Below are 14,311 nucleotides of genomic sequence, written 5' to 3'. Positions count from 1 at the left end.
ATCGTTTCGGTTCATTGTTTCTATGTAACGAAACTTTGAGTAATAATTATCACGATTTTTTATCATTCGGAACTCAAAGGTGTAGTTTCCAATCGGCAAGTCATTCGAGACGAGAAGAAAATCTGGGAATCGTTCATTATTTCCGAACCGCCAAGCACGCGCTGAATAAAGATTCGTATTTTTGAGGGATTCTGAGGCATTCTGACAAGGGTTTATGGAAACATTGATTCAGGAGAAAAGGACGCTAAAGTTTGCAGTCCCGGAGTCCAAGGAAATGAAGGAAAAAAACATTGGTAAACGTATATCGCAATAAACGCGAAAAACCCTGAAAAGTCGTTTTTTTCGAGATTTGACCTTGAAAATAAAAAATGCGGCCATCTTGCCTATCATATTCGTAATCAGCGCGTCAAAATACATAAGTATACCAAATTTCAGATCGATCTGGGGTATGGGCTTTTCGGAAGTACACCCAAACATTGATTTGAACGAATATAAAAATTCCTATGACGATCTGTGTCATGTTTTTGGGTCAATAAGGTCATGCGCCACCATAATATTGCTTCTTATCACGTTGCCCATTCATAAAGAACTTAAAAAAAAAAAATTAGCCCGATTGTAGGTGGAGCCCCACTTCTGCATAATTACCAAAACATTTGTAATTCACCAATTTTTTATTTCACGAAAGTGCAGCTTGAAAAACTACGAATGGGAGAATCGCTCGAATTATTAGACGATTTTTTTGGATCATTTCATTGGACTTGAACGTCATCGGAGGGGGGAATGGTACGAGAGGAAAGTTGCAAAATGATTATTCAGAGTTTGTCGGTAATAAAAAAAAAGCCCGAAACATTCGAGAAAAATGCTGAGAATTTTTCTCACCTCGGACGCTAAAAATATGTTGGAATGAGAAACCACATTTTTTCTCGTCTATTATCACTCGAGTACAAATATCGAACAACATCTCGTCCGAGTGGGAAGATCGGAGTAAGCGAAATTTATAAGATTTCAAAAAAATGTTCGTCAATTCTATATTTATCTGTCGGCATTGGGCCGTTCGCTCGGGCGACAACCGTTGATACGAGTCGTGAGAGAAAAAACCAGACTCATTTCCCTTCGAATTGTTTCTTCGTCGCTGAATAATCGCGCCCGCGGTGTATGCAGAACAAACAAGTCTGTCGCGTAGCCGTACGAAGTTTAATCGTCTGAAATGGAAAAAACATATTTACGCGTTACTCGTGATTCAAAAAAGCAACTGAATTTTTCGCTCTTTTCATGATCAAAGAAACGATTAAAATTTATTCTCACTATTATTAAAATAATGTGTAACTTATTCCTTGAGATTCGTCAATTTTTCATACAATGATAGCGGCTTAAATACTTTCGTAGTAAAATCGTCAAGCTAAATGTGACAGCAGCCATTTTCTATTATATATGCGTATGCATATCTGTATTTTAAACCAGCTGGCTCATCGTGTTCTCGAGTGATTTTCACCGCGGCAACAAGGCTTTCTCAAAACATCATTGATATCTAAAAAACATTATCTTTTTTTATTCTCGCTTTTGGCTCTCCAAAGTTGGGAGACGACGCTGAAGCTTGCACCGTTGGGGTCCAACGAAATGCGAATGAAAAAAACCTTTGTAAATTTTTTATTTCACAGAGTATCAGTGCAGCTTGAAAAACCATGAACCTCAAAATCGGTAGAGAACGAAATTGAACGATGCTGAAGTTTCCAACGTTGGAGTCCAACGAAATGATCTAAAAAAACTCTCGAATAATTCCAGTAAATCTCCAATCTTGTTCCCTGCCGAATTTCCAATTCGTAATTTTTCAAGCCACATCAATAATTCGTGAAATAAAAAAATAATGAATTATAAATCTTTTTTTCGTTCATTTCGTTGAACTCCAACGTTGCAAACTTCAGCGTCGTGTTAAAAAAGCCTCCAATAATTCCAGTAATTCTCCAATTTCGTTTCCTCTCGAATTTGCAATTCGTAGTTTTTCAAGCTGCACCGATACTTCGTGAAATAAAAAACGAGTGAATTAAAAATGTTTTTTTCCTCCATTTCGTTGGGCTCGAACGTTGCAAACTGCAGCGTCGTGAAATTGAAGAATTACTCAAATTATTGGAGGATCTTTGTAAACCATTTCGTTGGGCTACAACCTTGCGAAATCCAAATCGTCGCACAGAAAAAGTGTGCGAGCCATAAGAGCCTGCGTAGTAACTTAAAAAAATGTGATTTTCGTTAATTGTTTTCTAACCAAATGTTGTCTCTCAAAATTAGAATTTTCACTGTTCATTAGATTCGCGTCGTCTCATCCCTTAAGACCCGGCGACCGCGATTAATTCAGTCGAAAAAAATCGCGAACTCCATTAAAAAAAGGGCCTCAATGGCCGTTTTTGTCCCTTTTCACCGAGTTATGCGACACTTTTTGGGGTCCCGAGTACGAAGCTGCGACACTTACCTGCCTCAATTTCTCGCATATCGTCCGTCGCGTCTCTCCCTCTCGGGTCGGCCGGCCCAGCCTCGCGATTCGCCAAAATACTCGGCGCGCTCTTGTTCCATCCGTTCCGCATATATTTCTTCGTCTCTTTTTTTCCCTCCCCCGATTCGCCATTAGTATCGAACGCCCGAGCGCGAAAAGTTTTCGCGCGGGCGGGGATAGCTCGTGCCAGTTTTTCGTGGGGGTATATCGCTCTGAGCCTTGACCCCCTCGCCCTCCCAGTGGCTTCACTCTTGTTTTAGAACGCCCTCCGTTCTTGCCATGCTTAATAATTAATTCTCGAGGACGTTTCCTCCATGACGATTGATGCCGCGTGTATAAACAGCCCAGAAAGTCACGCACCCTCGCTCGATACCGAAACGCTACTCTTCTCTCGAAAAGTCCACCTAAATTTTCTCGTAATATTCACGGAATTGTGAAGATTTTAAGAAAGAAACGGTCGCGAGGAGCTCGGAGCCGCGGCGCTGGTAAAAGGCGAGCGGAGAAAGTGAGAGCTTGTAGTAAGAGAGTGAAAGAGGAAAAAAGCAGACTCGCGGCGCTCCGTCGAGATCGTTTTTCATCTTTAGCCGCGCGGATCGCCACCGCCATTCGCTTTCTTACAATATTTCAAGTTTCTTGTATTTGGCGCGTCGCACGTTAGGAAACGATGACGAAAAGTACTCGGCTATAATACCAGAGGCATTTTAATTCGCGTAATAAAAGGACTTTTCGCAAGCTGTTGAATGCTCGGGAATAATGGAAAGGGGTCGGAGAAGGAAGGCTCGCGGGAGCGGAGCCCCGTTTCAGGGGTTAATATTCTCGCTATGAAGCAAACCGGAGAGAAGCTCCCTTTTCGCCTTCCCTTTTTTCTTCATTTTCTCTCCTTTTTCACTCGCTCACTGTACATACACACGGTCCAAACGGATCGTTGCGGTAGATGTGTATTATGCATGGGAACGAACCCGCGGAAGAGAGACGGCCAACGACAGAGCTCGAAGAAGTGGGAGGAGGAACGTTACTCCCAAGCTACTCAGTAATTTTCTCTCTCTTCGCCTCTTTCTCTCCGTTGAGGGCGACCTAACTCCGTCTCGCTTTCCTCACGAGCACGAGCGCTTGCGCCCGGTGCACTTCTCCTTGTCTCCGTCTCCCGAGGCTCGCACCTGCGTATATCCGAGAGAACCGCTGCCGCAGTCTATCCACTCCCGATCCGATCGCTGACCGTTTCCGACCTGACGACTCGATAAACGCGCTACACGAGCCAACAAACTGAGCCTCCTCTCGTCAAACACAATGCTCACGCCCGTATACGTATATATTTACACTCTCGAATAATCCGCCATTATATTTCCCGGATATATCCAAAATGCGTTTCGATTATTCACTGATTACTCTGTGTACATTGACGGATAAATGAGCATAAAATCCGATTAAACCGTTTATGGGATTCAATAAATATTCAACGAGTTACGTAGTAGAAGCAGGGAGAAAGATTTTTCTTCGTCTGTTCCAAACGCTCTCGAGTACACGGAGAAAACGGATTCGTTTTGTGTTGTGGGGATGACGCTGAAGTTTCCAACGTTGGAGTCCAACGAAATGATCTAAAAAAACTCTCAAATAATTCCAGTAAATCTCCAATCTTGTTCCCTGCCGAATTTCCAATTTGTAATTTTTCAAGCCACATCAATAATTCGTGAAATAAAAAAATAATGAATTATAAATCTTTTTTTCGTTCATTTCGTTCAACTCCAACGTTGCAAACTTCAGCGTCGTGTTGTGGGGAATGTATGATTTTTCACGAATTTTGAGCCGCGGAGACCGCACTCCTTTTGAGGTCACACACTCGCTCGCTACACTGCTGCAAATTTGCACTTGGACTCTTCAAAACATTTTTATTTCATCCACGAATGTATGGAATTGATCTTACAACGGGACTTTTTAGGGGTAACGATTCCTCAGTAATCGATTACGATAATTTAAAAAATTGAAAAATTTTTTGTATCTTTCGAATTTTCCAACTTTTGTCCCTCGAATTGTAAACAGCTTTATGTGGATAGCAAACTCCTGTTTGCTGTGTCGAAGCAATGTGGATAGTCAGAGCTACATTTCGTTTTGTTTTCGAGTCTTATTCATCGTGTCGGACTAGCACTTACCGATGACGCTGAAGTTTCCAACGTTGCAGTCCAACGAGATGATCTAAAAATACTCTCAAATAATTCCAGTAAATCTCCAATCTTGTTCCCTGCCGAATTTCCAATTCGTCATATTTCAAGCGACATCAATAATTCGTGAAATAAAAAAATAATGAATGATAAATATTTTTTTCGTTCATTTCGTTGAGCTCCAACGTTGATGACGCTGAAATTTGCAACGTTGGAATTCAACGAAATGATCTTAAAACATCCTCGAATAATTCCAGTAATTCTCCAATTTCGTTACCTACCGAATTCGCAATTCGTACTTTTTCAACCTGCACCGATACTTTGTGAAATAAAAAAATTTCGAATTACAAGTGTTTTTTTTTCCTTCATTTTGTTGAACTCGAACGTTGCAAAATTCAGCGTCGTCACTTACCGATAAGTATAAATCTATTGTAAATCACAAATTTTCACTGTCGGCGTAGTAAATTCTATGATAAATACACGAATTTACGCCGAATACGTGCGACATTTTACCATCCGTGTAGTTTTTTTTTTCAGGCTTGCCCGAGCATGCTTTACAATATAAACATTTCAAGTGACTGAAAACATTTTTTAGTATGCTTGTAGAGAAAGAGACTCTCGAGTCTTTTGAATAAAAGATCGCGATAGATTCATTCTTATCACTGCTCTTCGAATTAAGGAGGAACATCAGCTTGAGAAAATTGGTGATAGCTTAATGAAACTTTTAGAATAAATTTTTGGATAATCCATTTCATTGAGCCATTTTTTAGTAAATCATTTCCAAACTTAGAATATTTAACACCAACGCATGGGAAACAACTCCGCGCAGACCCCATCTTTTCATACTCAAAAACAAATAAAAAATGGCGATAGTTTAGAAAAAAAGTACTATTCCTATGGTGACGTATTTTTGGGGGTTAATCCCGTATAAATAAAGCAAACGGGATTTATATAGCCTAGATAATTTAGATAAAAACAATGAAATTCGTATTTACATAACCTCGCTTGGCGTCAAGCTGATGTTCCTCCTTAAGATGATGGATCAGTCGGTAATCACAACACCGTGAGTGCGAGAGAGATTGCTGTAAATTTTGAAAAGGAAATTTTTCCACATCGTTGGTCTGATCGAAAAAATAAAAATGTCATCGGATTTTTGCGATCGTGCTGCGTACGATGACATTTTTATTATTTTAATCGGACGAACGATGTCAAAGAGATTCAACTTGAAAAATTCGAGCTGTGATTACCGACTGATCCATCATCTTAAGGAGGTTGAAGCGTATCTTATGTTGAAACTATTTTCCAACTTTGCACATAAAAATTTTTTAAACAGAAAGCTTAAGACAGTATTAAACTTCTGGCGGGATATGCCGATGATTCACCGTCGTGAAATTGCGATATTTATTGTTGAAATTTGCAATTTTTTGAAAGCTTCCATAAGAGCCCAGGTTTTTAACCTTGTCATTTTCAACAATGAATATCTCGATTACCAGGCGGTGAAACCTCTCCAAATTTTTCACACATAATTAACCGCTATTCAAGAAGATTCACGTAAATTTTCAATTCATTAATTTGAAATAATAAAATCTAATGTATTTTTCGTATCATGTCCTATATATATCGCTTCAACTTCCTTAATGCTGCAATCCAGTACGTATCGAGATTCCTCGTACCTTCCTGTAGAATTTCCGGCCTCCTTTTCTCCGTGTATTATTAGCACTCGGTTGCGGATAATACACGAAAGCTGAAACGATCGAAAAAATGACGCTGAAGTTTGCAACGTTGGAGTCCAACGAAACGATTAAAAAAAAATCTCCAATAATTCGAGTAATTCTCCAATTTCATTTCTTGTCGACATCGCAATTCGTAGTTTTTCAATCTGCACTGATACTTCGTTACGTATAAAACTGTTGAATTACAAATGTTTTTTTCGTTCACTTCGTTGGACTCGAGGGTTGCGAACTTGAGCGTCGTATCGAAAAATAATATCGAAATTTGTGCGAAAATTGAACGACACGGGCTTGGAAAAGGTCGTTCTCAGTGAGAAAATGTTGTTCGCGAAATCCGATGCGAATCGTACATATATTGTCGGTGAAAATCGAACGAGGAGAAGTTTCGCGAAGCAAATTCCCTTTGGACTCGCGTGCTATCAGCCGCAAATGATAAGAGAATCGCGAATAAATGTCCCGCTACGTGTTCCTCCTTTACGTCGCTCGATTTTATGTAATCTCTCGTTGGAATGCTCTTCGGAAGTGGGTCGCGTGAGCTGCCGTAGCCGTCGTCGGTCGCCGGTCGTTTCGTATTGAAAAATGGGCCGATCGAGAATGATGTTTAATTAGGAATCGCGCAGCTTTTCTCCTCGTCGAGCCTCAACTCAAAGAACAACCGAAAACTCGCGTCGTCCCGCCGCCGCGTGCACGCGAACGGAGCGAGGATCGTTGCGGCGTTGCGAGCGAGGCCTATGATGCGAGAGAAAGTCGCGCGCTAATGGTCACGGCCTATTTAACGAGGGCCAAGCGCACAGCTAAGCAATATCGCGAGGACACACACGGAACGCAACGGTGATTCGTCGCACGGGCCCAAACAGGTATATTTTGGTGTTGTACGAAGCGCGCGAGCGCGCCCCCTTTTCCGGGTGCCGAGAGAGGAAACGTAACGCGGCGTTCTTGTCCGATTGCGTAAACAGCAGCAAATAAACGATGTTTTTTCTGCGCCGTTTTGATAAGCTGCCTCCACTCGCTCTTTTCCTTCTCGTCGCCCTCGCGCGAGCCTTGAACCTCGGTCTCCTGGCCCCGCGGCCTTCCCTGCGAGATCGCTCAACTTTCGTCCAGGAAAATCCACCGACGCGAAAAGGAACATTAGCCTGGGACTAAACTCCGCGGAGAGAACGCTTCGAGAAGTTGCAACAATGATAACGGGCCCCCCGACGTACGGTACCGCGTCCCACATGAAATCAAGTCCCCGCCGAGCTGCACCGAGAGCTCTCGGAAACGAGACTAAAGTCGCGCCTTCCGATCTTTCGCGCCCGAAATTTCGCGCGCGCGCGCGCGTGCGCTTGACGATAACCTTTCGCCGAAATTTCTTCCGCTTCCGTTGAAAATATTTGACGACGAAATAAAAGCGTCTCCTTACGAGACTCTCGAGTTCCCCGTCGGCGAGCTCGCTTCCTCGAGATTTCAGGCGCCTTGATTTACGCAGCTGAATACCTCGCGCTTTTCCCTCGCGAATGGAAGCGCAACAGGCGCCCTTGCAAATGAGCTCGATAACGTGCGCTCTCTCGAGAGAGAAAGAGGCCGAATATACAAACGGTGAAAAGCTTCGAAATTTTTGGAATAACGCGGTGACGGATCCTCGCCGCGACGATTTTTCACTTTCATTCGAATTACACAGGAAAAATTAACACTCCGTTGACTATTTTTGTCGTAAAAGCTTCGTAAAAAGTCTGATCGCACGAGGCGCTCACGACTTTTTGCGATCGCGCATCCTCGGCACATTTATCGTTATGTAACATAATTGCAAATATTGTGTCGCAGCGAGAACGCTCATTTTTCACGATCTTTAATGCGCCCTCGACTCTTGAGCAAGGCAGCTTTATCTCCATTATCGAAGATGATTGATTCGCATTTTATGTTGACACGTTGAAAACTCGGTTTTTTTTCCTTCCATTTAACGCGCATTTGATCGCACGGAGAGAATTGAAGGGTAATATTTTGCGTGAAATTCGCTGTTAAATTTACCGTGATATATTTGACTGCAGGGACAAGTTAACGAAAAATATTAATTCCTGTAAGGCGCTGTAAAATTTCAAAGATTTTGCGCGGGATTTTCAGTTTTATAACGGTCAATATCGCAGACAGGAGGTCAAAATTTAATAAATACTTCGATCAAATATTATTTAAGTCCTGCTTTAAAAAGTCAAAAAAATCGACTGTCCTCGAAAACATTTTTGGATATAGTTCCAAGGATATTTCAATAGTACAAAAACGTCGTTTTCATGTGAGATCTCATTGTCGAAATTTCTCAGCTGTGCACAATGCAGAGCAGAATCGCAATTATCGTTTGAAACAAAAATTCCCATTTTTTTTTACATTTTCATGTATTTTCCTTCCACGTGAACGCATAAAAACCCAAAAAAATTGAAAAATTCTATATTTTTAGCGAGTTTGAAAAAAAAAAACGCTTCTAACGAAGAATATAACTTCAACGTGCTGTAAATACAGAATTTCGCAATATTTTCGGGTTTTCATATGGAAGCAAAATATATGAGAGTGAAAAAAAAATTGGAATTTTCGTCGCAAACGATAATTACGATCTCCCCATTGTACGCAGCCGAGAAACTTCGCTACCCTGAAAGCATTGCCGAAAACAATCGATTTTTTGACTTTCTAAAGCACGACCCTCCCTTAATTTATAGGAAAATTCAATTTTTCTCTCGAAATATTGAATCGCAGCTCGTCACCACGCTCTCCTCACTCACCGTAATATTTCAAATTCAACTCCCCCCGTGCACGATGAATTACGAAAACAATGAGCGCCGCGAGGGTCGAGGCGACTCAGAAATATTAACATCCAACGAGTGTGTCCGTTGGATTTGTGTGCGCCTATATAAGAATGTATTTCGAGATGATTCCAGAGGCAAAGTAAACTAAAAAGCTCGCGGACACGCGTACCCAAAATTATTTATAAACGCGGACGGCTACACGCTCGAACATTCGGTAATTTCCTCCTCCCCTGGCGGCCTCTCAACCGTTTTCCCCTTCTTGGTCCCTCGCCCGAGAACGTTCGCGCATTCCATCCAAGGCCCTTCGCGAGCACCGACACGTCGGGAGAATAAGAAAGAGAGAGAGAGAGAGAGAGAGGAATAAATACTCCAGCGAACGTCCACACTCGCCGCTCTATCCTTTCGACATGAAGCCACTTTCTATTTCGATTGGGGCAACATGGCTGCCGATGCCCCCTCCCCCTTCGCCCTCTTTCCGTTCCAAGAGATTCTCTGCCTTTCCACTTGCATCGCCTCAGACTCCTCGCGTTACTAAATCAATTCTTCCTCTTTACTCGAATCCTCCGAGCACCTCGCTCGGCATAATCGAGCCCTCGCGCGATTAACGCGCTCTGTAATATTTCTATCGGACATTCCGGATTCGGCTTTTTACTTTGAAAACGAAAGTTTCGGGGCTCGAGGTGTGTTGCCGACTGTCGAAAGTGAAATTTGTCTGTAGAGATCGTGAGCGCCTGAAAATCGCTTTGATTATGTCAGATTTGATCGCTTTTGTATAATTTCTCCGACATCTTGGCCGAGCTCGTTCGGTTTCATGAGTTTTTCCTGAGGAATCGAAAATCTGGCTCGAATTCCGAATCTCTTAGGCAGTACTCGAGAGGAAACGTCATAATTTCGAAAATTTTTAAACAGAATTTTCATATTACCGAGAATCGTGGTACACTTAGGAGGAATCAAACGACTCGGAATTCCGAATAATTTCAGTGTTAGAAATTCGAGGTCCCAAGCCGTCAAGGTTCGTACAAGAAAAAGTTCCGAGAATAAGAATATCGATAAAATCATGAGGCTGAAGTTTCCAACGTTGGAGTCCAACGAAATGATCGAAAAAAACTCTCCGATAATTCCAGTAATTCTCCTATTTTGTTCCCTGCCAAATTTGCGATTCGTTGTTTTTCAAGCTGCACCCAACGATTCGTGAAATAAAAAATTGGTGAATTTCAAACGTTTTTTTCGTTCATTTCGTTGGACCCCAACTTCAGCTTCGTATAAAATCGTCAATCCGTTAACATTGTTTCATCAATAAAACGTAAAGAATTATCGAAATGATAAAAAAATGCTGAGAAAGATCAAAGGTCGAATGAATACGAACCCGAAAGATCAAAACTCCGAAATAATTTAACCTTAAGGAGGTCGGGTACAAAAGTCTAAATAATTAGAAATTGATCAAATTTGGTGATAATGTTATTCAACATCTCAAGTGCGAAAACACAATTTCTTTCAAAATTTTCTTCTCCTTAGTTATCGAGTAATTACGCATTAAAGCAGATTTCTTATGCCCGGAATGTATAAGGAAACGCCAATGCTTTATACACGTGAACTTTAGTGATCAATTACTCGATAACTGTACAGAAGAAAAATCTTAAAAAAAGTGTATTGTCAAATTTGCCACTAAAGAATATGTTCACCAAATTTTATAAAATTCTTATAATTTTGAAATTTTTAATGTATTTAACATGGTTTAGCACGGCAACATTGTATCGTCGCTATCCACCCTCCTTAAAGACTCTAGAGCCCGAAAACTTGAGTAAAAGCGCGAAGATCGTAGCAGACGGGAAATGATTCGAGGAAAGGATTTCTTCGACTGAAATTTCCTCGTCAGAGGGATCTGATTTTTCGAGCAGCCATAAATTCCTCGTACATCGAGATAGCGGTTATCGCGAGCCAATTGTGCGATTGCCCGGAGTCTCGCCCGAGTAGTTTTAAAATAAGACTCATTTCCGTCGAGTTAAACGTTCGCATTTCGTCAAACGCTTTCGTGAAAAACAAATTTTCGTGGTCAAGCTATCTCCGGGCTCTAATTATCCGACGGTCGAAAAATTCGATCGAATCGCAACGATCCTCGAGTCATTAAGGTCGTCGAGTTTTGCCGCAGTTTTTCTCGTGCTCCTTTTCGAGAGCGAGCCAGCCGCCAATTTCGGTGCTCGGATTGTTCGGACGTGGCGCTACGAAATCCCGTTCCTTTTCGCTCCTACTCCGTGACATTTATCACGCACGATATTTATACAGAGAACGAGGAAAGCCCCGAACGTGTCGAGAATTCCCCGAGATTTGGTTAGATAATCCCTCCTCGAAACAAGCTGCCTTCGCTTTACGCTATTCTCAATCCCGGCCAACTTTTTTCATCCATTTTTGCCTCGATCCTTCCCTTCTCGCCTGCGGAGAAAGTTGGCCTAGCCTCTCGCGCGCGTCGAGCATAAAATCACGTCTCAGCTCACTCGTTTCGCCTCCTTTTTATTATTTCGAGTTTTACTATTTTATTGCTTTCGTTACACCCGAACACTGCGCGAGCGAAGATCGGCGTCGGTTTCGTCCAGCGTTCGTCGAAAATCTTTTCCCTTTAGCCTCGGCCCGTCACAACTCGGTGTGCTAAACTCACCATGGTAATAACAAAAGTACATATTATGAGTCATGGAATTAAAGTTCGCGCAAGAGTCGAGAACCGCGCCTTATCGTCAGAAAGTACGCTCGTGTTTGTATATATAAAGATACATCAACAGATATATTTTAATGCGTCATCGCAGCTCCATAATAGATTCTCTTTAGTTTCCTTCGTTTACGAAAACATTGTGTTCCATTGAAATTCGTAAGTGCGAGCTTTCGGCTTGGTTATTTTCTCAGTATTCGTTACAGCAAGCGCTGATTATAAATTCACGACGCTCAAGTTTGCAACGTTGGAGTTCAACGAAATGAACGAAAAAAAAGATTTTTAATTCATCAATTATTTATTTCACGAATCCATTGCGTGGTGTAGGTTGAAAAACTACAAATTTCAAATTCGACAGGAAACGATGTTGAAGATTTACTGGAATTATTCGAGAGCTTTTTTTCAGATCATTTCGTTGGACTCCAACGTTGCAAACTTCAGTGTCATTATAAATACAAGTTTTTAGTCTCGCTTTCGAATTTGGAATTCTACAAATGAAAATGTGAGGAAAATCGAGGGGGGGGGGGGTCTCTCTCTCTCGAGTCGTTGGATTTTGGCTTTCATCGTTTCGTTCGTAGAATCTCGAGAATGAAAATTCTCTTGATACACATTCGTGTCTCCGCGCGTGAATGAGTTCGCACGTATCTCTCGTTTTTTCCATTTCGTTGACACTTCCGTTCGCGTGGCTGAGTTTTGACCAGATGTGTTTGTGGTCCGATCCCCCTCGTTGATTTACCGTGACCCACGCAATTGTATATTCGCGGGTCTCGCATCCTCCTCTCGCAAATCCCCGCGATAATCTCCCGTTACTAAATGTATATCTGCGGGTGCGGTTTCGCCTTTTTTGATTTATTTCATTCAAATGGAATGGCGAGCTCAATAGAACCCCGACAGCAGATACGTTTTCCCCGCTTCGTCAATAAAATTCCCTCTGTTTATACTTTTAATTGCGGAATCAATGAATTTGTCGTTTCGAGTGTACGCACTTGAGAGATTCTATTCGATCTGTTTTCGTTATCTTCGAAGAGACACGAAAAAGCCGAAATTGCGCGACGTTGCCACAGTCCAATTGGCCAGTTGGAGCGCGAATCGATGGTTTAAATTTCTTTTCTACGCGTCAACCAAACACGGACGTTTGCAAGGGAATTTCGAAGATTCCTCGAGCAAGATTTATCGCCGTGTTTTATCTCCTCTTTGTCTTTTCCGTACTTCCTTGAGCTCGTTGAATCGAACGCGGTCGGAAAGTCTGCTATGTGGGTCACTCAACGAGGAGTTTGTCTACGAGGGGAAAAAGTGGGGTGACGGGAGGGGAGAAAAGCTGAGAGAGTGATCGGTGAGCTCAAGAGCTTCGAGACACATGGTCACATCGAGCGATTCTTCTCTCTCGCTCTGCCTCTCATTTTTCTTTCCTTCCTCCTTTCGAGCCCACGAGTGTGTACAAGACATTTACTCCGAGTGTAAAATGTGCCCACGTACCGCTAGCCGGGCGAGGGACGAAAAGTGGGAGGGTTAAGAGTAAAACAAAAAAAACACGGACACACAACAACGGGCGAAGACGAGCCACAGTGGCATTGCGTTATGTACCGTTACTCGAAAAATCCCGAGCCTTTCTTACGAGCTCGTTCAAATATTTCGCGTTAATTCTCCGCTTTTCCTTCCATATCGCAGCTTTACGTGGAAACTTGAATTCCGACGTTGCAACGATCGCTTCAATACTAATTGACTTCCCAATTAGCTGAGTCGCTCGACGCTTTGGAGAAGGACGTTTTTTTTTACGATTTTTAAACTTGTAGAGCTGATCCTCCTCGTTAGTAATGTTTTAACAAACAGTCAAACAACACTTTTCTTTCATATCTTAACAAAGATTCGAAAAGTCAGTAAATTCCCTGCGAGTTTCGCAATTAATTCGACTTTCCCCTCGACGGAATTGAATTATACACTTCTCTGGAGACTGCCCCGCGATAATAATCGCCAATTAAATAATAAGGAGAAACAACGAATCTGTATAATTGTATTGTAACACGAGAAGTACTAAACGATGTATTAATTTTTCATTGCAGACTTTAAGATGAGATTGGAGGAAGATCTGGTGATTCGAAGGAGTCGACCAACCATGATATCCGCCAAGTACCGTGCACGCGAGGAGCGCAGACGTTTGTTGAAAATATCGGCCGGCAAATTGCGACGCATCGAAGATCCCGAGGCGAGCCTATGTCGCTCAGTACTGATTAACAATGCCGTCAGACGCCTCCAGCGTGAGAACAGAGACGAGAAGACACGAAACTACGGATTACCCATCGTCAGTTATCTCGATGACTCCTCCAAGGAAAATAATCTCAGTGGAAATCACATGGACGCCGACAATTCATCGAAAAAGAGGTGAAAATTCGTCAATTTTATTTTTTTTTTTGCGTAATTTGAAAATTCTTCAAACACTGGAAAGAAAAGAAAAATGTGAAAAATTTAGC

At 42.0% G+C, this 14,311-nt stretch overlaps 1 protein-coding gene across 2 annotated transcripts in view; it reads left to right on the top strand.

Moving 5' to 3' along the window:
- The window catches only part of LOC122415667 (uncharacterized), a 95,414-nt gene that overhangs the window by 76,912 nt on the left and 4,191 nt on the right, over window positions 1-14,311 (top strand). For both annotated transcript variants that reach the window (XM_043428012.1, XM_043428013.1), the window contains exon 2: window positions 13,904-14,222. In XM_043428012.1, the coding sequence (XP_043283947.1) occupies window positions 13,904-14,222 (319 nt within the window). The remainder of the gene's footprint in view (window positions 1-13,903; window positions 14,223-14,311) is intronic.

Source organism: Venturia canescens, chromosome 9 (assembly GCF_019457755.1).
Source record: "Venturia canescens isolate UGA chromosome 9, ASM1945775v1, whole genome shotgun sequence".
Lineage (NCBI taxonomy): Eukaryota > Metazoa > Arthropoda > Insecta > Hymenoptera > Ichneumonidae > Venturia > Venturia canescens.
This window is presented reverse-complemented; position numbering and strand designations above follow the sequence as displayed.